The sequence below is a fragment of the Sturnira hondurensis genome, unplaced genomic scaffold, assembly GCF_014824575.4.
Source record: "Sturnira hondurensis isolate 20B ecotype Veracruz unplaced genomic scaffold, ASM1482457v3 Scaffold0021214, whole genome shotgun sequence".
Taxonomy (NCBI): Eukaryota; Metazoa; Chordata; class Mammalia; order Chiroptera; family Phyllostomidae; genus Sturnira; species Sturnira hondurensis.
The window spans coordinates 6,127,758-6,150,365 of NW_028093845.1; the positions used below are offsets into that span (position 1 = coordinate 6,127,758).

Genomic DNA, 22,608 nt, shown 5'->3' on the forward strand with positions numbered 1-22,608 from the left:
AAGCGCCACTTGAAGGCAATACTCTGTGAAGACTGGGTGCTATCCTCCTGGAAACAGCAAATGCGTTGAATCGAAGACCTTCGTACAGCATTGTATCCCGCAGAGAGGGAAAACACCAGTGTAGGAGAAGCCCAAGGAGTAGAATCAGAAATGACCACACTTAACCATCTCTTTCATGAAAGTCTCCTGTCTCACCGTTTCCTTTCTTGGCTGTTACTTCTCAGTCTCCACTAACAGATATGTAAATTGAGGAGGTGCTCCCAAGCACTTTCCCTTGCTTCCTAGACTATATCATATACCACCTGTACAATGGCAACTTCCCAATTCTATCTCTTCCCAGTGGCCAGCTGGGGACTTCATACTTCCTGGCCCGACAACTCTGGACCCTGCAGGGTGAGGGGTCTTGTTCCCCAAAGGAAGCACACTTCTGCCAAGGGCACAGCAAGAATCACACTGAATTATAAGCTAAGCCTTCTGACCGCTGCACATTGGGTTCCTGGTGACTGGAGACAAGCAGGGAAGAAGAGGTGTCACCCCTGTCAAGGTAATTGGTCCTGATCATTCAGAGGCAGAAGGACTGCTGCTGCATGATATGTCGGGACCATGTAGCTACTTTGGTGTCTCTTGGGACAGGAAAGGGGTAGAAGCAGCAACTAAAACAAAATGGCAACTGACTACTGCTGGGAGGGGTCGTGGGCCATGCCCTCAGGTAACTCGCTGGAGCTGGCAGCAGTGGAAGGTCAGGGTGAAGGGAATCTAGGGTGGGTAAGGTGAGCACCAATTGCAGCCCCAAGATCAATGGCAAGGGCACAGGCTGTAGTTTTTCCCCATCAACTCCCTCTTCTAAATTTTCCTTCAGAAAGAGAGGCCCGCTGCAGTTTTCAAGGAGCCACTGTCAGAGCCCATATGGTAAGCAGATCTAAAAGGTGTAAAAGATGTAAATAGTGTAAAAGGTATAAATGGTGGAAATGATTTCCCCATGTGCCTCCTTCAGGGAAGGTTTTGCTGCCTGGCTATGAAGAGTGTGGTCAGCAGACACCTACTTCTGACTGAGTCTAATTGTCTGTTCCTTCAGGGTCTGCCTCACCTAAGGGTGTGCATTTCCTGGGTAACCTATACCGGATGACTGAGAGCAAGGCAGGGTTTAATGGTCCAGTCACTTCTGCCTGACCCAAGGACACATGACAGGCCACACTCACTCCAGAGCTCCCCTTAGGCTGGCCGCGGCGGTGACAAGCCTGCACTGCAGTCCAACTGCTCTCTTTGCTCATTCCTGCTCCTTCCCACTTCCTTTCACTGAAGTTCATTGCTAATAAGTATTTTGCACCCACCTCCCAAAGTCTGTCTCATGTCTGCTTCAGAAGAACCCAAACTGGGGCAGCATTTCTGCTGTCACAAATTTATTTTACAAATATAAATGAATCCAGCACGATAGTTGGTGCCAGAGAAAGAACGCTCGTTTTGAAAAGGTGTTTTTGCACTCAGAGAATAAGGCTTTGTAAGAGCACAGCCAGTGCACGGTTGTGACATGCCCCGTAATAGGGGCTGTTTTGTTGAGGATTTTCAATGTATTCAGCATGGCCTTCAATCTGATGTACTATTCTTTTCTGCCATCTCCTAGTCTTCAACTGTGAGGGAAAATGTTATTGTTTTAAATAGTTTAACAAAAGCATAAGAAATTGTCTTCCAGTGTAGTTTCTGTCTTCCTTAGACAAGAGAATGGAGGTTTTACTCAGTACCCAGAGGGGAAATCAGTTTCCTCTGTAGAACACGCAGTCCCTATTGGTCGCCTCCCTCAGCTACTTACTGGGAAGGACTTTTGTTTTGGTTTGCTTTGTTTCAGTTACGGTAAACTCAGGATTGTAGCCAAACTCTCTACAAGTTCAAAAGTCCAAAGCTCTTGAGGAGGCTTGCTCTTTTTAAATATTTTCTCAGAGGTTAAATATTAAATTTGAAAAACTATCCAGGGCTCAGAAGCACCCCCAGTAGAGACACCGACCCTGAATGTCTCCAGCATGAAGTGTGTTCATGTTACTTTGTTACTTTTGTGCTTCTACTTAAGTTTTTGCGAGGTAAGTGATTCAGCATTTATGCAAACTACTTTAAGAAAGGAAGTTAAATATTATAAAAACATTCAAATCTTGAGACACTATTTTGATTTAAAGATTACCTAGTCCAGTCACCAACAGCGGCAGTGTATTATTAACAGAAACTTTTTTACTATCTTGATGAAAGAGCTTTAAGAAACTGCTTTTCTGTATGCTTTTATCTGTGCCTAGAAATGAAACTGAATAAGAATTTTAGTAATGTGGATCTGTAACTTACAGTATTCATATTAAATCAATAGGTGTTTACGAAGCTCCTTCTATGTGCAAACTATAGTGCTGAGCAAATGACAAGACTGATCTGGTCAGTAGTCTTTCGGTACCATTAGCAAGGTCATATAAATTTGCCAGTAAAAAAATAACAAGCAAGATTTTTTTAAATCTTTTTTTCTTCATTTTTTAAATTTAATTCTTTTTTTTCATTTTTTTAATTGAAGCCACAGAATCTTGTACAGTTACTTGTCAAATATAACACAAACCACTAAAATATTTGCTGCAATAGATTTGTACATCTGAAATAGTTTTAAACTTTATTTTATTTTATTTATTTTTTAAAATATTTTATTTATTTATCTTTAGAGGGGAAGGGAAAAAGAGAGGAAGAGAAACATCAATGTATGGTTGCTTCTTGTGCATCCCCTGCTGGGAACTGGCCCCTGCCGGGAACTGACCTGCAACCCAGGAATGTGCCCTGACTGGGAATCGAACTGTGATCAAAGAGCGGTCATCTGGTTCGCAGGCCCGTGCTCAATCCCCTGAGCTACACCAGCCAGGGCCTTAAATTTAATTCTTGTTCAAGTACAGTTTTCTGTCTTTTACTCCCATCTCAGCCCACCCCCTCAGTGCTCCCCACCTCCCTCCCATTTCCCCCCACCCCCATTGTTGTCCATGTGTCCTTTATACTAGTTCCTGTAAATCTTTTCCCTTTTTCCCCTGAAATTCCCTCCCCTCTCCCCTCTGGTCACTGTGCCCCTGTCTCTATTTCAGTGTCTTTGTTTTTATTTTGTTTGCTTGTTTGTTTTGTTGTTTAGCTTCCTGTTAAAGGTGAGATCATATGGTATTTGTCTTTTAACACCTGGCTTATTTCACTCAGCATAATGCTTTCCAGTTCCATCCATGCTGGTGCAAAGGGTAGGAGCTCCTTCTTGCTTTCTGCTGCATAGAATTCCATTGTGTAAATGTACCATAGTTTTTGGATCCATTCATTTACTGATGGGCATCTAGGCTGCTCCCAGCTCTTGGCTATTGTAAATTGTGCTGAACAAGCAAGATTTAAATAACATTTGAAAACACAAGAGAAGGAACTGTTACAAGACAGGATATATTTAATTGCCAAAAAAAGGGGTGCAAATATCATGTGCCAAGGGACTTTACAGAAGGAAAAATTCCTTCCTGCCAGGAGGTCAGCCGATCAGTAGGATCTGAGCTAGACCTGTAACTCTGGATTAGATTTCATAGGAGAGGGAGAAAAGGTGATTTCCAGCCTGGAGAAGCAGCAAGCGCCGGCAGAAGGATGGCAAAGGCTCCTCCAGATGAATAGGCCCCTGTGATCAAAGTGGAGACCTCGTGAGTAATTCAGGGAGTTAAAGCTGAAATGGCAGACTGCAGCCAGGCTGGAAATTGGCCTATTAAGGTTCGAGATGTTGAGGCCTTTTAGGTATTTATTGAGCATTGCCTACATTGTGATCACAGCATTGCCTACATTTGTGACCACAGGATTCCAAAAACTGCTTTTGTCCTAATGCTGGTTTATAGAAGTAAAGTTTAAATAAAACTACCTGAGAAATCAGAATTACATACTTTAAGTTTCCTATAAGTTCTAAAATATATACGCAATGTTTAAAACAGAGAATAAATGAGAAGAAACTGAGTGTTCATTGATAAGAAACTGATTAAATCATTGTACATCCATAAATGAATTATCATGCACCCATTAAAATAATGCACTCTATATTTACTTTTAAAAGACCTTACTAAAATCTTGATTTTGTTCAGTAAAAAATGTACACACACATGGACGTATCTGTGTACGCACCCACACGTGCACACGCACAGCTATCTAAATGGCGACTTAGATAACGCCCATCTAAACGCCTATGTAAATGGCGATTTAGAAGCTCCTGGAGGGTTTGCATCAAGCACGAACCTTGCTTTCTCTGAGTGATGGGATTATCAGTGACTTATTTTTTGTTTTATACATTTATAAATTTTTAGAATTCAGAAATTCTATTTCATTCATTCTTCATTTTTCTTTTTTAAATACCAACTAAGTGTGTGTTAATTTATGATAAGAATTTTTTTTTTTTAGATTTCAGTCACATTTTCAGTTCCTGGAACAAAAATAGAATAAAAAACAAAATGGAAAATAGTAGTTTTCACTTACAAAAGGAAGACCCTCTTTATTTTAACTGAACAATCATTCAATAATAAAGTTGTCCTTATACATTTAACAGACAGCATTTGGAGAGGAATTAATATTTGTGAAAATTTCAGAACTTCCTAAAATATTCGTTTATAAAAGAATGGAATCTGAGAAATAACTACTTTTAAATGAAGGTTGCCATGGAAATGACATAAATGTGTTCAAAGAAGTTTTAAAATGTATCTACATTGTCAGAATGAAATAAAATATATACAGCTGCATGAAATTTTTGTTATTTTGAAAGCTGGGAGCCGATTTTCTTCTAGGTACTAAACGGCCCCACCCCTTCTTATATTAAAACATTCTGATGAACTGACTTGTACGTGGACTCCGTCAATGGCAGGTGTGGCTGACAGCAGCATAGACTTAAACTGCTCGCAATAGAGAAATGAGAAGTTCGGTTTTACTGAACCTGCGCAGGCAAAGATGTAAGGAGACTCGGGAAAGGATGGCAGGAAACTCCAGAGCACAGAGGGTGTGGCTGCTGTACGAATAACCAAGGAATATGAAAGGGCAGGGAAGCCAAATGTTTCAGTCAATATGATGGTCTACTGTGATGGTACTGTGCTGTGACATTATCCCTCCCTGAAATCTTAAATTTTTATTTTACTCCAAAGGTTTACTGTAAACCTAGGTTCATATGGGTAGCATTTCAGAAAGAAAGAACTAAGGTGGTGTTCAGCAGAGCGACAAAGAGAATACGCACAGGAGGCGAGGGCAGCAAATGGTGGCCGAGGAGGCAACTGCCAACACCCGTCATTCCACACAATGATGGAAAAACCAAGCAGGCTGTCAGAACTAGCTTAGTCAGCACTCTGCTTATCAGTCAAAGGCCGCCAGCATCCAAGTGAACTCTAAATGAAAGGCAAGGCAACTTTCAAGTGGCAGGAAAGTTCGGGGGCCTGTCTGCTTGCCTTGCCCCACCCTGTTCCCAGCTCCGTGGCCATCCTGGAGACAGCAATCCGCATTCCCAGTGTGGAACTCCAGTCCTCAGCTCTAGAAGGAGCACAGCAGACTTTATTTAAAAACAATAGTTCTAACCTGCTTTGGGGGTGCCTGAATGCCTGACACAACATACTCGCCTTTATTTTGCCTAATTCAGAACTCTCGCAGAGTGCAAAGGCAGCAGGCATTCCTTAAAAGCATTGTAAGGCAACCAAACAACCTGCAGCCGTCTGGGACAAAAGATTACAGTTGAGACATAGAACAGAGTGCTGACGCTTGGGAGGAAAAGTTAGGGAAAGAGTATCCATGGGAAACTAGGGCATTCAACAGCCCCTGTGTATACTCATGAATTTAGAGAGCACCACACGTGCCCAGGGCAAGATGCACACTCAGAAAAGACCTAATAAGGTGCTAAACCCACACCTCTAACTAATCTCTAGGCTCAGTGCAAGCGTGAAGTGAAGATTAAATCAGAATATTAAATGGCCTGGTTAAGCCTCGTTGTTGATTTCAGCAGTCTCCTTCCTTCCTTCCTTCCTTCCTTCCTTCCTTCCTTCCTTCCTTCCTCCCTTCCTTCTGTCCTGAAGGAAGCTGGAGAAGCCAAGGTTGACGTTGGCCTACTCTGCAGGGCACAGCTGAGGAGCCAGAGACTACTTAAATCATCCTTAGAACTGCAATCATAGCAGTGTATTTTTTTGAACAAAATATATTTTCTGTTGCATTTTTACCATAAAAGTATTTTTTTAATGAAGCAGTTAAGACATTCTCAGATGGTGGCATTCGTTGCTAGGAGACCTGCTCTACAAGAAATGTGTCACGGGGAAGGGAGTGCTTCAGGCTGAGCAAAGGGACGCCGTACAGTAACTTGAAGGCATACAGAGAAATAAAAACCCCTGCAAGGGCAAATTTTGAATAGAATTTGTGTAGGTATTTATGTAGGTAAATACAAAAGTCAACGTTGTTTTATTTTTAGTTTGTATCTCTTCTTTTTAATTCCTAAATGATTTAAAACACAATGTATAAAATAATCACAACTCTATGTTAATAGTCACACAATGTATAAGGATGTAACGTGTGATGATAACAACAGGAAAGAGAGGATGGAATTGTAAAGGAGCAGGGTTTTTATGTGCTCTTGAAGCTAGATTGGTATTAATGCAAACCAAATTGCTCTAAATTTAAGAGTTTAAGTATAATCTCCATGATAACCACAAGAAAGTATCTTTAAAAATACACAAAAAGGAAATGAGAAGAGAATCGAAGCAGTTCATACACAAAACATCAACACAAAACAAGGCAGTATGGAGGAACTAAAAGACAAAAAGGCATAAGGCATAGAGAAAAAAGCTGAAGGCGGAAGTAAGGCCTTCCTCATCAGCAATTAACTTAAATGCAAGTACATTAAATTCTCCAAACAATAGGCAGAGATTGGCAGCATTTATTTTAAAGAACAACAAACCATGATCCAACTATATGCTGTCTACAAGAGACCCACTTCAGATCCAAGGACATAAATAGTTCAAAAGTAAAACACTGGAAAATGGTATTCCATGCAAATAAATAGTAACCAAAAAAGAGCTGGAGTGTCCATGTTAATCTAAGACAAAATTGACTTTGTATCTTGTTACAAGGGACAAAATAGAGCATTAGGTCCGATCAAAGTGTTAGTTTATAAAAACATAAAATAATAATAATCATATACACACAAAACAATAGAACCCAAGATGTATGATTCAAACATTGACATAATTGAAGGGAGGAAGAGATGATTCTACAGTAACAGTTGGAGACTTCAGTATCTCATTTTCCATAATGTAGAAAATCTAGACAGAAGAGCAATAAGAAAGTAGGAGACTTTAAGAACACTCCAAGCCAAACATACACCAACACATAGGGAGAAGTTCATCATTAATACTATTAGATGTAAATCCATATTTCAAATAGTCTGATTATGGAACAAGCCTGGCTTCCTGTCATATTTGATCAGATTTTCATTGTTTTTAAACCAGTGATGTGGCTGATGAACAGCTTTTACTGCGGTTAGAAGTATAGCCTCTGTCGTTTTCTTATTCGCTGTTGTTCTATTTTAGCATTATTTTTAATCCAACATTCATTTCTCTGAAAGAATGTGTGAGCCACATGTCCATTTGTGAAGAGTACATTAATGATTAAATTAGCTAAAACCAAATTATATCATCTTATATAGTCCACAATGTTCCTTTATCAAGCACATACATATGATCCTCTGTTTTAAAATACAAACCCTCTCTTAACTCCATCACCCCCTCCAAATATCGCCCCCTTTCTCCATGCCCCTTTACATCTAAACTTGCGAAAACATGCTGTGCTCAATTTCTCTTTTCTCATTCTTTCCTGAACCCAGTCAGGTCTGAGTTTGCACCATCCTCCCCAAATTACATTGGTCAAGGCCATCACCTCGCTGGTGATGCATCAGACACAGCTGCTGATCACTCTCCTTCCTTCTCTTTGCCTCTGTGCCATCATTTCCCATTTATTTATCTGTCACTTTGCTGGCCACACCTTCTCATCTTCTCTACTAAATCAACATCTGTCTAACCCCTAAGCGCTGGAGGGCTCACTCCCTCCAATGGCTTTATATTTCATTCAGAGAACAAGCCGAAATCTTTACAGCAGCCTACAAAATTCTACATGATCAGTTGGAGCCTGCCCCTGCAATACTCTAACCTCCTAGTTTCCTGTTCTCCCTCCAGCCACTTACTCCCCTCCAGCCACACTGGTGCCCCTGACCAAGCACACACTCCGCCGCACACATGCTTCTACTCTAAAGCTCTTCCCTGGCTGTTTCCTCTGATGATGACACGCCCCCTCTAGAATCTGCCCGGCCTGCTCACGCACCTTCAGACTTCTGCTCTAAGGTAAACTTCTCCCCAAAGTCTTCCCTGACAATTCTGTAAAAATTAGCGATCCTCCTGTCTCTCTCTACTATTTCCATCCCTCTCCCCCTGCATAGCATCTGTCATTGTTACATCATCCTGCGTATTTATTCTTTATTCTTTTTTGCCTGCTTCTCTTACTAGAAATGGAAGCTCTTTGACTTTGTGCCGTTCACAGCTGTAGCCGCAGGAGCTAGGACAGTGCCTTGCATGGGGTAGACTCTCAACAAATACTGAACGACTATGTTTTTAGTGTTTTTTAAATTACTTTATTGTGTTTTTTTTAGATTTTATTTATTTATCTTTAGAGGGGAAGGGAAGGAGAGAGGGAGAGAAATATCAATGTATGGTTGCCTCTCGTGTGTCCCCTGCTGGGAACTGGCCTGCAACCCAGGCATGTGCCCTGACTGGGAGTCGAACTGCGATCCTTTGATTCGCAGGCCTGCACTCAATCCACTGAGCTACACCAGCCAGGGCTTTAATTACTTTATTGTTGTTCAATTACAGTTGTCTGCATTTGCTCCCCACCACTTCCCCCCACTCCAGCCAAACCCACCTCCCTCCCTTTTGAATGACTATGTTATGGATGCAGACATGTGCCAATCCATTTTTAAATATTAATAAAGATTCTTTTCTTCCCACTTTTTCAATAAAACATATAAATTAATATAAGTTCTGTTCCTTTACCCACTGGATTATCTTTACACTGCCAAGGTATATACAATCTACTTTAAAAAGTATTGGTCCACAGGAGTGGTTTTAAGTCTTTGGGAAGCACAAGAAATCTCATGGAGTTTGTTTGAAATACAGATTCCAGAGCCTCTCCCAGGGAGTCTGAGTCAGAGGTCTATTGTTTGGGTCCAAGAATCTGCATTTGTTAGACCATGCAAATTATCATGCAGAGGGTCTAGGGACACAGTTGGAAATACTCGATCCAAGTATTTGGTAGTCTTTTTAAGTCTGGAACCACAAAACTCAAGAGAAATGGGAAAACCTTTTACAGCATGCCAACCAGCTCAAACGCTGCTCACACACGGACTGATTTAGGCTCCATGCTTCCTAAAGAAGTAGTTCTCAAGGTTCTGGATTATGGACACTGCATCTGGATCTCTAGTCTCAGTCAGTTCTGGGGAGGGCATGTGGCACTAAAAACCACGTACGTATGGTTTAGCAACAACATCCCAGTGGCTTAACCACCAAAGTTAATTTTTGCTCATGCAAAGTCTACTGTGAGTCTTGGTGACTCTCCAGGGAACGTGTTCCCCGTGTGTGGGCCCCGCATTCTAAGGCTGCTTTGATTCTATGGTGTCTCTGCAACACACGTTTCCACTGTCACCACCACGAGGCTGGAGAAAGCTGAGTCCTTGAACAATGGCAATTAAATGCTTCTATCTGGGACCAACACATGTTACTTCAACTTACATTTTATTGGCCAAAGCAAGTTGCCACCATATCCAATCTCATTAAGAAAATGCAATCTTAGCCCTGGCTGGTGTAGCTCGGTGGATTGAGCACGGGCCTGCAAACCAGAGGATCGCGGTTCGATTCGCAGTCAGGGCACATGCCTGGGTGCCAGGCCGGTTCCTTGCAGGCCAACTCCCAGCAGGGGATGCACGAAAGGCAACCATACATGGATGTTTCTCTCCCTTTCTCCTTCCCCTCTAAATATAAATAAATAAGAAAATAAAATCTTAAAAAAAAAAGAAAGAAAGAAAGAAAATGCAATCTTAGCCCTGGCTGGTGTGGCTCAGCTGGTTGGGAGTTGTCCTGCAAGTCAAAAGAAAATGCAATCTTCTCATTTTGCCGGAAGTAAAGTAAAATAAGATTTTAGTAAACAGTATTAATGTTTACGACAAACAGAAACATTAAAAAACACTTAGATCTACCATCTCATGTTATACACATGACAGAAATTATTATTTTAGTGTTTGTTATTGGGGGAAGGAAGTGATACAGTTAAATCAGTAACAATTTAAATACGTTTGTTTCTTATTAATTTTTATAGCATCTACATACACTGGAAAGATAGGTATACATAAAACAGTTGATTGCTGTCTTCAGGTAAAGTGTACAAATACATTTGAAAATCGGTTTAATAATATGCTGGAACACCATCAGCCTGCTGCTCTAGACATTGAGGACCCACAGACACGTGTGACTGACCCAGTCCCTTTGGGGTTAAAGCCTATTGTCCTCATGTCTTACACTGTACACTTACTTACTCACTTACTCTTACTGTTCCCAGCCATTGCCTCACAATAATTTCTCTTCTAATTATTGACAACAGCCACTGTGTTGGTGTTAGTCGTTACCATCAAACTAAAATTTAAAGTGATAATATTGTAAATTTGATCCCAACCTATAGTAAGAAGTTGTAGGAACACAAAACAAAACACTATCCATGAAATGCAGACCAGCTGGCCTCTCAGGTATTCTTGGGAAGTGTGGAATTAAGTATACTACACACTCAGAACACAGTATATTTTGGCCAATTAATCTACAAAATAGTTTATTGAATGCATGCATAATTAAACCAATGTGTAGTATTTAAGAAAATTCAACATTAATTAAACAAAAATAATTTGCTTGAGACAAGCAGGAGAATATGTTTGCAGTATCCAAATCAGTAAAACATGACATGTTAATTTTGAGTTAATTTGGAAAAAAAATGAAAAGAAATTATAGGAGCAGCAAATTTGTTGATTTCTAAGGTAATCCTCTCCTACATGTTCTGATTACATCTTTTCATATCCCTTCCTCAACCTTATTTCAACAATTTTGCACCTTCTTCTGAAAGCTTCAATTTTTCCCATTCTGTTATATCCCCGACTTTAGCCTACAATCATGATGAATGTCTTCTAACAACAAAAATCTCTCTTTACTCTGTATACCATCCCATTTGTTCTCCGTCAAAGCCTAACACTTAATCTTTTCTCTACTAAAAGCATAACATTCTTTTTCATTTAGTTGTTTTTATCAAATTAATTCATGTATACAGTTTACAAAGGTAAATAACACCATAAAGCTTAAAAAAATAGTGACGTTGAAAATGTTTAACTATCAGTTGGGCGCGGACACTGACCAGTCAGATGAGACCACTTAGTGTTTAGCCCACCTGGTAGCACAAAATACCCCTGCTCCACCCAGGCTCACTCCTGGTTCTCTCTGCCCAGTTACAACCACTTTCAACTGTTTGCCATTTCTTTTAGTGTTTACAGCAGATTCCTCAAAAAAATGTTCATACAACTATTTCTTTTAACCAGTCTCTTGGTTTTTTAGCCACTGCATCTTCTTCAGAGGTACTAGCTACCCCAATTCCTCAGATTTTTCTGGGGCGAGTCTGCTTTATTTTTCAGCTTTCCATCATTGTGCTTGGGTCTCTGTTCTCTCTGGTCTGCCAGACCCCTAACCACTAGCCTGTGTGCTTTCCGGCCTCCAACATTTCGATGACATCTGAAGTCTGTAGACCCCTCTCCATTCTCTTTGGCTTTCTTGGCTCTGCGTTGTTGTTGCCTTTTAATCTTTACTCTCATTCTGTTGGTACTTGCAGAGAATTTTTTAGAAGCTTGTTTCTAAGCACAGAGCCAAAGAAAAGGGTTAGCCTGTACTCTGCTTCCATTTCTTCACTTTGCGTTCTGGCTCACTGAGGTCTGGTTTCTGCCTTCACCAGTCAGCTAAAACCATTTCCTTGCAGGGTCCCTGTGACCTTTTCTCATCATTCTCAGCTGTCTTTATTCAGGCTCGATCTTCTGAAGCTCTCTGCAACATTAGACACTGAGCAAGGGAAGTGAAGTGTCTGTGGTTTTCTCCACATATTCAGCTCCTTAAATTTTCCCCCATGTTTTGTCTTTGCTTTGTTTTTATTTTTCTCCATTCCCTCCATGAACAACAGGCCCACCGTGCCCCTGAAGCGAGTCTCAACTAGGAGAAAAGAGAAGCTTCCAATTGAAATGAAGTTTCGAGTCTCAATGATTACACAGGCTGGGCGATGTGATTGTTGTTGAATAATTGTTCCTAGCTCTAAAAGTCTTTTAACATTTTGTTTCTGCTCTAACCTAAGGGTGACTAAAAATTTCTGAGACTTACTCAAGTTTCTATCCAAAATCAAGGAAAAATAGCCCTCAGAAAGATTTGAAGGGATTAAAGGTGGAATCAAATCGTTTTTTCTCTGCACCCAATTAAAATACCACTCTTTCAATAGAAGGGTGATGCTTGAAGGGGTGACAGTCAACTCACACAGGGGTAAGGAATTATGGGAATTTCAGCTCCAGTAAGTGGCGCGTGGAACCATGAAAGGTATGTGACTGGTAGGTTTCATTCTAGATCAGTGTGTCAAAAGCCAGTGTAGTGGATGACCAGCCTGTCCAATTGTTTCAGTGGCTATTCAATAAAAGTTTATTGAAAAGCACATTGGATAAGATGACTTTGACAGGTTTTGCAGATTTTTGCATGGGTTTCAATGACTGTTTTTTAAAAAATTGGTCTTCATAAGAGCATTCAAAGATTGTCTGCTTTCTTTCTGCCCCAGCTTGCTGTAGGAGGGCACTGAGAAGAGAGGGGCTTCCGGGCTGGGGAGCCTGGAGGGCAGAGTGCCCAACAGAGGGGCACCTGGGACACGCAGAGAAGCCCTTGGCTCTCCACAATTGACTTTTGACCTGGTTGGCCTGTGCCCAGCCCCCTGGGATTCCTGCAGGTCTAATTACCTTTTTTTTCTCCTGTCTGATTCATCTCCAGAAAGATCTTCCTCAAATGCACATTTTCTTCCCAGTTTAAAATCCCTTAGTGGCTCCGTCAGGACATGTTTCTTTACCCCTCCACCCCCACCTCTCACTCTACTCTCCAGCCTCCAGCACACTGTTCTTTCTCACAGCCCTTCATGGAGTGCCCACCCACCACCACCCCTCTGCCCGCAGCCTCCTCCTCAGCACACTCAGACCTCAGCCTAGACATCAGCAATTCCAGGAGCTGCTCCCAAGTCTCCCGATCAGCCCGGGGCCCAGAACACTCACCCAATGGCAGCCTGGCCCACGTGGATCAGAGATTTGTCAGTCAGGCTCGCCTGTCTCCTCCCTTCAGTCTGGTGTGCCTGTTAGGACAGGAGCTTTTACTTCTCTGGCCAGAGGCACAGAGCACTGCTTACTAACTCATTTACTGAATTCATTGATAAATGAGCTAGTGACCTGTGTTCCAAGCTTCAGACACACATTCCCCTTCCCATACATCACCTGATAGGTGTCCATCAGGCACCTCAGTCTCAAACCAAATTCACATTGCTCTGATTTAACTTAATGTCATTATACATCCTTACTATCACTCAACTTCAAAACCTAGGACCCGCCCTCAACCCCTATATGGAATAAACTGTCCAATGTCATTGCTTTTGCTTCTCGAGTGTCTCCCCAAACCTTCCTCATGCTCACTCCTGCTGCCTCGTCCTCCCCAGTTTCCTGAGCAATGCCCACCCCATGGGAAGTGCATCCCACCCTACTGCATGACCGTCAGTTGGGACTGCTCACAGTTCCCTACATGCAGTCTGCACCACCCGTCCTGGGCTCTGCTAGCACCAGCCCTCTGCTGGCACCTGTCCTTCCTCCCCTTGCTCAACTGCTACCACCTCCATGAGGCCTTTTAAAGTCCCCCTTGTAAGACTCACTCTCCTGCATCTCAGGAGCACTGTGCATGTTTGTACCACTGCTGTATCACTTACCAGTGTGCCTGACATCCCAGTTATTATGTGTGCTTCTACATTATCTTCTTAGGAGACAGAACCCATGATGTGTTCATCTTAGAAAAATTTTGCACGCAATAGGGGTTTAACAATTAGTTTTGCATTTATTAGTAGAATTAATCAATTTCATTCATCAGTTCATTCCATAAGACTATATTTAGCACCAAATGTATTACTCCTTAATGTGGCTGATGAGACTCATTGATTTCTTCCAAGGCAGAATGTTATGCGGGCTTTAGGATAGTGACAGCTGCCATTGATTTCATGCCCACCCCCCGTCAAGCATTTCATGCATATTACTTTTGACCTTTGCAATAACCTTGCAAAATAGAAGAGCTCATCCCCATTTCACAGATGAGCAAACTCACATCCAGGAGGGTAACTTGCCCAAGATCATATAATTCTAAGTGCCCGGGTTGGGACTAAGAGCCAGGTTTATTTAATTCTAGACACAGCCAGACCAAATCCCCCTCATCTGCGTTGTGGGGTGGGTGAGTCTGTTTTTTTTTCCTTTCCTTCACTTATTCATCTTCAAAAAGAAGATTTCGGTTCATTGATAACCTAATTTCTATTTGCGTTTTGTAGGTAACTTCAACATCAGACACATCTCGAGAGGACCTGGTGGATCAAAAGTGCTTAACGAAACAATTCACACATCTCTCCTGCCATAAAGTCTTCTGCCAACCATGGCAGAGATGCATCGACGGGGCGTGTGTTTGCAAACTTCCTTATCAGTGCCCGAAGAACGGTACCCCGGTGTGTTCAGTCAACGGGAAAAGCTTCCCAACTTACTGCCAGCAAAAGAGTTTAGAGTGTCTTCGACCAGAGGCAAAGTTTTCAAGTAACGGAACATGTACAGCCAATGGTAGGAAAAGCCTAGTTTGTTCTATAAGAAGGAAATTGTCTATCATATTTTCCATTAGAAAGTAGTTCTCCCTTGAAATGTTATAGCGACAATCCAAAATTCTCTCCAGTCTCAGTGGTGACTGGGGAGGTAACTGAAGGAGCCGGCCTGTGGGGCCTGAGCCCAAGGCCCTGAGGCCGGTCCTCCCCTCATCGCCTGTGCCATGCTTTGCCACCCAGCCCTTCAGAACTGTGACCACCCTCACTTCTACTGAGCTAAAAGCTCCCTGACTTGGTTCAGAACCCAGTGACAAAGTCTTTGCGGGAGATTGGTACTGATAAGGAGGCTCACTGGACCTCCGGCTCCAATAATTTCTCCCAATATTCACCCCTTTGGCCCCAACCCCTCTCCCTAGCCAAGGGGAGCCCAGGCCACTGCTGACCTAGGACATGCTCCGACCCAGCAAACTCGGGCGCATCAGATCAGAGAGCTTGTCTGCCCTCCATTCGGGTGCCTAATATAGTAAGAAGGCTGGGAAGCCATCACGTGGGTTAATGGAGTGGTTAAGATTAAGGACCTCAATATCAGTCAGATTTAATTGCAAGCCCCTCCAAACCCTACTTTGATTGTTGACAAGCTATACAACCCCTCTGGGTCCCTGTTTCCACAACTGCAGGATATGAACAATAGTAATTCCTACCTCGTAAGGCTCATGTGGAAATTAAATAAAATCATGTATGTAAAGCCCTTCACAGAGTGTGGGCACAGAGAATGCTCATGAAATTTCAACGAGGACAGCAAACCTCAGGCTTATTGTCTTGTGATATCAATTATCACAGGCACTCAATGAATCTGCAGAGGAATGCTTAAAACATTCTTTGTAAAAGCATCGGGATATGTATGTACCACCCCGCCATGGCCTACCTGTTTCTGTGGTGCTGAGTTAAGATGTTGAAGGACTGTGGAAAAGGAGAAGGAAAGCCCCTGCTGGAGCCCATCTCTGTTACTTGTGGGAGAGGAGGAGAGCCACTGTGGAGATTCTTTTGTTCTCTTGAGACATTAAACGCCTTAAATGCATGAGAATACACAAACCTTACTTACATTTTCATCATTTGTTTGGCGTACTCTCCAGAGCACAGACTCTGGAGCAAGATCGATATTAGTAGATTCAGATTCCTGACTTCACCACTTGAGCAAGTAACTTAATTTCTTGCATAAAAATGGGGAAACGTAGGCTCTTCATGTGTAAAAAGGGGGATGAACATCAGCCTAATCTTCTTAGAGTTGACCCGAGGATTTGGTGATATTCTGTATAACTGGGTTGCACAGTCACTGACACGTAATAAGCCCTCATAAAATGGTGGGTATCATTACTTGTTAAAATCTTCATTGCCTTTAATTTGATACTATGTGTTTTATTATTTAAAGGCTTTTAATCAAGAGAAGAGTGAATGCCTAAATGTTGCTCATTTCTGTTGGCTTTATTTTAGGGCAATTTAATGTTGTCTTGAAGTATGGCAATAACTATTCAGAGGGACTTGTTGAAGTAAAACCTGCAAACCAAGATAAGAAAATGTTCATATGCAATGACAGCTGGAGCATAACACAGGCCAATGTGGCCTGTTTTGACCTGGGATTTCAACAGTGAGTGCCTGTGTCAGGGTATTTTCTCAGGGTTGATTTTCTTGTTCCAACTATTTGCTTTCTCATTACCTAACCTCCCTGTGGCACAATTTCCTCGTATGTAACCCGAGAGTATTAACTGGCTGCCTCCATCAGCATTGTTAGGATTAAATATGGTCATGACTGATTCGCGCTTAGAACCCTGCTGAACACGAAGCAACTGAAAGTTTGTTGAAGTATCTGGATACAAATTCTTTGCTGATCCAGAGAGTTGCAAATACATTCCTTAGTCTGTTTCTACTCGTCTATACTTATGTCAACTTTTTCATTCTAATATTATTTATTTAAGCCTTGTTTCTTTTTTCTTGATCAACCTTGCAGAGCTTTGTCTATTTGATTAGTGTTTTTGATTTTTAGGTTTGTAAATTCTCATTTCTTTTTCAATTTCATTAAGTTTTGCTGTTATGTTTGTCTCTGTCTTCTTTTCTGTGTTGTAATTTTTCTAACTCCTTGAGTTAAATACTTAACTCATCAATTTTTCTTTGGTCTTTTTTTTATTGTTTTTCAAGCACAGTTTGCTGCATTCTCCCTCCACCCCTCCCCACCACCTCTTTTTTTCTAAAATAAGCATTCAAGGTACAAATTTGCCTCTACCTTATACTTCACCTACTTGCCATTAGCTTCCATAAGTGGTTTTATTTATTGTTAAATTCAAAATATTTTGCCACTTTTCAATATGATTTATTCTCTGACACATATGTAATTTAGAAGTTTCTTTCCCAATGAATATATTAGTTTGCTTTTAATTAACTTTTGTTATTGATTTTCAATTTAATTGTGTTGTAGTGAGAGAATATCTCTATACAATGACAATTGTTTAAATATTTTTTGAGGCTTGCTTGGTGCTGAATACATTTTAAATACCTCATGTGCAGGGTCCTATATAATCAATATATTATTTACTAGAATAAGCAAGCTTGTTGACTGCATTGTTCAAATCTTTTCCCACTTACTTACCTTCATGTTTTTGTGTCCCTTATAAACAGCACACACCTAGATTTTTGAAAGTCCAATATGAGGATGACTGTATGAAGTGTGTAGACTGTTTATACTCTTGTGATTATTGACATTGTTAAATTTATTTTTCCTATCTTATTTGGGGCTTATGATTTACCCTGCTTTTTCTGTGCTCTTGTTTCTTCCTTTTCTAACTTCTATTAGGTTAATAAAGTTGTTGTTGTTGTTTTAATCTTTCCCCTTTGCTTCCTCTGTGTGGTTTGGACATTCTGTTCTATTTCTATTTCTTTAGTGTCCTCTGTACATTAACACCATGAGTTCTTGACTGAGAGAGTCCTCACCTCTTTGGGAATCATACAAACAATGCCATTACCCTATCAAGTTTCCGGTATTTAGTTCCACCTTATCTAACATGTCCTTGAAGTTAATTGCTATCACTATCTAATAAGCAATTATTATTACTGCTGTTCAGTCCATACTTACTCAGATTTGCTTGATGTTTACCAGCTTCTCGATTCAATTCTGGATTCAATTTCCTTCCTCCACAACCATATCTGTCAGTCAGTAGTTCATTAGTGAGAGTCTCTAACCATTAAGTTGAGCCACAGGGTATTTATGATTTGTTGGTAGTTTATGACCTACAATCTACGAGCCAACCTAATGGTGAACTCTCTCGCTATCTTGTTCTTATCATATTTTTCGTAAGCTCATGAACAGACTTCTCTGATTTGAGCCAGTGTGTACTTCCCTTACTTCCTTAAGAGTTCATCGTGAGCATTTATTATATTTTATCTAGTATTTTTGGATAGTTTTAGGTTGGGAGCTTTTTCATATTATTCACCTGTCATATTACCCCAAGTGGCTCTCATTTATACTCATATCTATGAGTCTGAAATAATAAAAATACCCTCCTTGTTCCCTTCAATTGTTTCGCCTTTCATTCTAATTCTATTTTACCTGATATTTACGTTGCCATTACCCCCTTATTTTTGTTTATATTTGCGTGATGTATCTTTGCCCAACTTTTTATTCTTTAACCCACTTTTCTCATTTGGTTTTAAAGAGAAGCAGAGAGCTATTGAATCTCCTGGAAGAGTAGTTCACTGTAATTCATAACCTTTAGAATTTTGGGTCATTAAGGTAGCCTCTCACACCTATTTTCAACAGATTGAGAAGTCCAAGCAATGATATATAGATGTCAAAGTATCACCTTAATAGTGTTAAAGGTGAATTGAAGATATAGCTTAGGGTAAAAGCAAAATGGACCTGCTAAAATTAAATCGACTTGGCCTCCCGAATCTGAGGCCACAATGGAAACAATGTGGTAAGCCTGACAGTGAGGAGCAGGCAGAGGAGCACCTCCACCCCCACCCAAAATGGAAAAACTGGGCTGACCTTGCTTCATTTCTATTTCCAAAATTCCCTGATTAAATTCATCCATTCCCTTCTCTGGGGAGAACGGCCAAGAATGGCACATCTCCAGTTAGAAGGACCATCAGGAGTGAGGAAGAAGAAGCAACCCTCCTGAATAAGAAACAGAGGAAAGGAAACCAATCATTGCTGAGTGCTTGCCACGTTTAGAACTCTGGCTCATCAGTTTAAATTGATCGTTATAGTTTATCTTTACAAAACTTGGGAGTTATACTCCCTTTTTCAGGTGAAGGTACCAAGGCTCAGAGATTTTAAGCATCGTGCCCAATCTATCACTCATAAGTAGAAAACAAGAGGAAATTAACTATTATTTTTCTTCTATAGCAACATTATAAAGGCAAAGGACTCATTATTCTATCCTAATATTTCATTTTTGCTATTTGCAGAGGTGCTCATGATACTCAAGGAAGTTTTCATGTTCCTGAAGATCTCCATAGAAATTCCAGGGAATGTCTGCATGTGCAGTGTCGAGGATTCGAGTCCCGTTTGGCAGAATGTACTTTTACCAAGAGAAAAACTGAGCATCACCAGGGTTTAGCCAGTGTGGTGTGTTACACACAGAATGCAGGTTGGTAGAGAGTGTTTGCCTGATGTTTTCCTTTCCTTCAAGGTTGTTTACTTCAAACCAAGTCTGTAATAAACAAACGAACGGTAAATACCCAGTTGCCAGTCACAGAGGCAAAATCATGTTGTGGGTTTTATAGCCTAAATTGGTGTTCTTCCCCTATTGTAGCTTTTGCCACTCAAATATGAATTCTGTCTAGGGTCCTATATGGGAAGCAAAGTTGCTTGAATGTGCCGTTCTTGGTCCCTTTTGCTTCCTTGGACATCTGGATTCAAGTTAGCATAACAAACCCAAGTCAGTCAAACATCAGAAGAAACCCCAGCATCTCCTTTGAGATGTCTACAGTCCTGTACACAGTCCTTTAAACACATTGATGCTACCACATCTGGGTTTCAGTTTCCAGGCCACTTTTTCTCCTTCATCCTGATATTGGGATATTTTAGCCATATGTATGGTGTTAAAGGCCAAGGCCTTTTATGGTGCTAAAAATAAATGTGCCACCAAAATGTAAATGGCACTGCCCAAGTAAGTCTAGGGATGAAGGTGGGGATGAATAAAGGAGCGTGAAAAGAAAGGGCGAGCACGCCCGTGTTTGCCAGGGCCTGCCAGTGATGCTGACCCCTGGGCCACCCCCCAGTCCCAGCCTGTGCAGGGCTGCACAGCAAACACTGGTTTTAGAGATATGCCGGGGACTCCACCTGCCAGTTCCGGCGTGTATTTTCCTATGAACAATATATGCTATGTTCATGCTACCTACACATTTTGAATCAAGTTTATTTGATGCCTGACTTTATTTTAATGTCCCCATCCTTCCCCAAATGTGATTGCGATGCCACCCACAACCCTGCAAGTAAAATTCACAAAGATAATTCCTACTTTACAGTTTCTCCAACAAATGACTCCTTCCAGTGCGTCAATGGGAAGCACATTGCGCAGAGGAAGGCCTGTGACGGCGTCAATGACTGCGGAGACCAGAGTGATGAGCTGTGCTGTAAAGGTAGTGATACATCTGGCCTTGAAATCCCCCCAATGCATTTGTCAGACTCAAAAAGCAGAAACAACTTTACCATAGAATTTGAGTCCATTTCATTCAATTTTAAGAATTTTTTTAAAACTCCAAAATTCTTCTATTTATGCTTGTTTTGCATAGGGTGCCGTGGCAAAAGTTTCCATTGTAAATCGGGTGTTTGCATTCCAAAACAGCAAATGTGCAATGGTGAGGTGGACTGCATCACGGGAGACGATGAAGTTGGTTGTAAAGGTAATTTAAATTTTGTGGTTATTTTTTTTCATTATTTGATCCAGGGGTTCTAAAAAAAAAATTTTAAGACAAATCGGAGTCTTTTTTTGTTTTTTAAAAGTCTTTATTTATTCACTTTTGGAGAGAGGGGAAAGAGGGGTGAAGAAGAAGGAGAGAAACATTAATGTGTGTTTGTCTCTCATACGCCCCCTACTAGGGAGGGACTTGGCCTGCAACCCAGGCTTGTGCCCTGACTGGGAATCAAACCAATAACCCTTCAGTTTGCAGCCTGCAATTAATCCACTGAGTTATACCAGCCAGGGCCTGCAATAGATCTTATACTCGTGTGGGTGAGGAAGACAATAGAAAAGAGAAATAAATAAAATATTTTGTGAAAAAATAATTACTAAGAAGAAAAATAAAGCAAGGAAGAAGGATATAAAATGCCAGGGGTAAATTTTAAAATTTTAGATAAGGTGGCCTGGGAAGGCTCACTTGCTGATGTAACTTTTAGGACAAGAGCTGGAAAAAATGATGGATGTAATAACTATATATGGTGCCCAGTGGGTACTGGAAAGATTGAGGGGAACACTTTGTAAAGTATATGATTGTCTAACCACTACACTGAACACCTGAAATTAATACAAAATAATATTGTAATTATTTTTGAATTATTATTAATTACTGAATATAAACTGTAATTTAAAAATAAATTTTGGAAAAAGAAAAGATGTAGCCAGCCTTCCAGATATCTGTGGAGGAGTGTTCTAGGCAGAGGCAACAACCAGGGCACTGTTCCTCAGGCAGGAGCTTGTCGGTTTGCTGGAGGAACAAGCAGCCAGGAGGCTAGTGGGGCAGGTGTTGCAGGTCGTGGTAGTGAGAGATTAAAAGACAGGCATAGGAGAGGCTGCAGAGGTGGTTTGGATGGAGGAGACCAGGGCCTGTTAGTGAGTGAAATGGGGACTTCAAGTAGAGGAGCAACATGATCTGACACTCATTTTATTTTATTTTTTTAATAATTTTTTATTTAATTCTCGTTCAAGTACAGCTTTCTGTCTTATATTCCCAACCCTGCTTGCCCCCCGCCCCATGCTCCCCACCTCTGACACTCATTTTAAATGCAGATCAGCCTCGTGGATGGGTGGGAAATAGTCGGTTCAGGGGTAAGGGGAGATGCAGGGAGATGGGGAGGAAGCCACTGCATCAGGCCAGGGAAGAGATGATAGTGACTGAGATGAGTGGATAGGAAGGGAAAGGAGAAGCAGTCAGATGTTGGATCTATTTTGAAGCTAGAGCCAAAAAAGTTCGCTGACAGATTGGATGGGGGTGTGGGAACAAATCAGCAGTCAAAGAAAAGACCAGGGGGTTGGGCCTGGAAATTGAAAGGATGGGGCTACTTTCAACAAAGGTGGGAAAGGCTTTGAGAGAAGTGGCTGTACTTGCACCCACCTCATGGATGGGACTTACCCAGTGGTGTGAGAGTAAGTGTTTAACAATGACTTTGAGAAGGAGAGGGAAGCCCTGATTTGTAGTCTCTGCCAACGTCTGTGCTGTAAATGCTCCCACAATGGGCCATTTCAAGCCATTGACACAATGCCACAGAACACAAGCCAGGAAGTAACCCAACAGCCCCTCATGCAGTGGTGGAGTCCCCGTCAGGACACTACTGAACGCCTGGAAACTCCTTATTCTCGCGTCTGTGCTTGTCTTACCTTCCCTTCTCAACTGTAAACACCTTGAAAACAGACTCTATCTCATTACTTTTATAGTCCA

The 22,608-nt window shown here is 41.3% G+C and overlaps 1 protein-coding gene across 2 annotated transcripts in view; it reads left to right on the forward strand.

The window, feature by feature from the left end:
• Positions 1-1,873: 1,873 nt before the first annotated feature.
• CFI (complement factor I) overlaps positions 1,874-22,608 on the forward strand; it is a 41,074-nt gene continuing 20,339 nt past the window's right edge. Inside the window, exons 1-6 of one of the 2 annotated variants that reach the window (XM_037031842.1) lie at positions 1,874-2,072; positions 14,701-14,980; positions 16,450-16,603; positions 19,417-19,598; positions 20,479-20,592; positions 20,746-20,856. In XM_037031842.1, coding sequence (XP_036887737.1) covers positions 2,016-2,072; positions 14,701-14,980; positions 16,450-16,603; positions 19,417-19,598; positions 20,479-20,592; positions 20,746-20,856 — 898 coding nt within the window. In that variant the 5' untranslated portion in view covers positions 1,874-2,015. The remainder of the gene's footprint in view (positions 2,073-14,700; positions 14,981-16,449; positions 16,604-19,416; positions 19,599-20,478; positions 20,593-20,745; positions 20,857-22,608) is intronic. The other variant, XM_037031844.1, reaches the window with a different exon arrangement.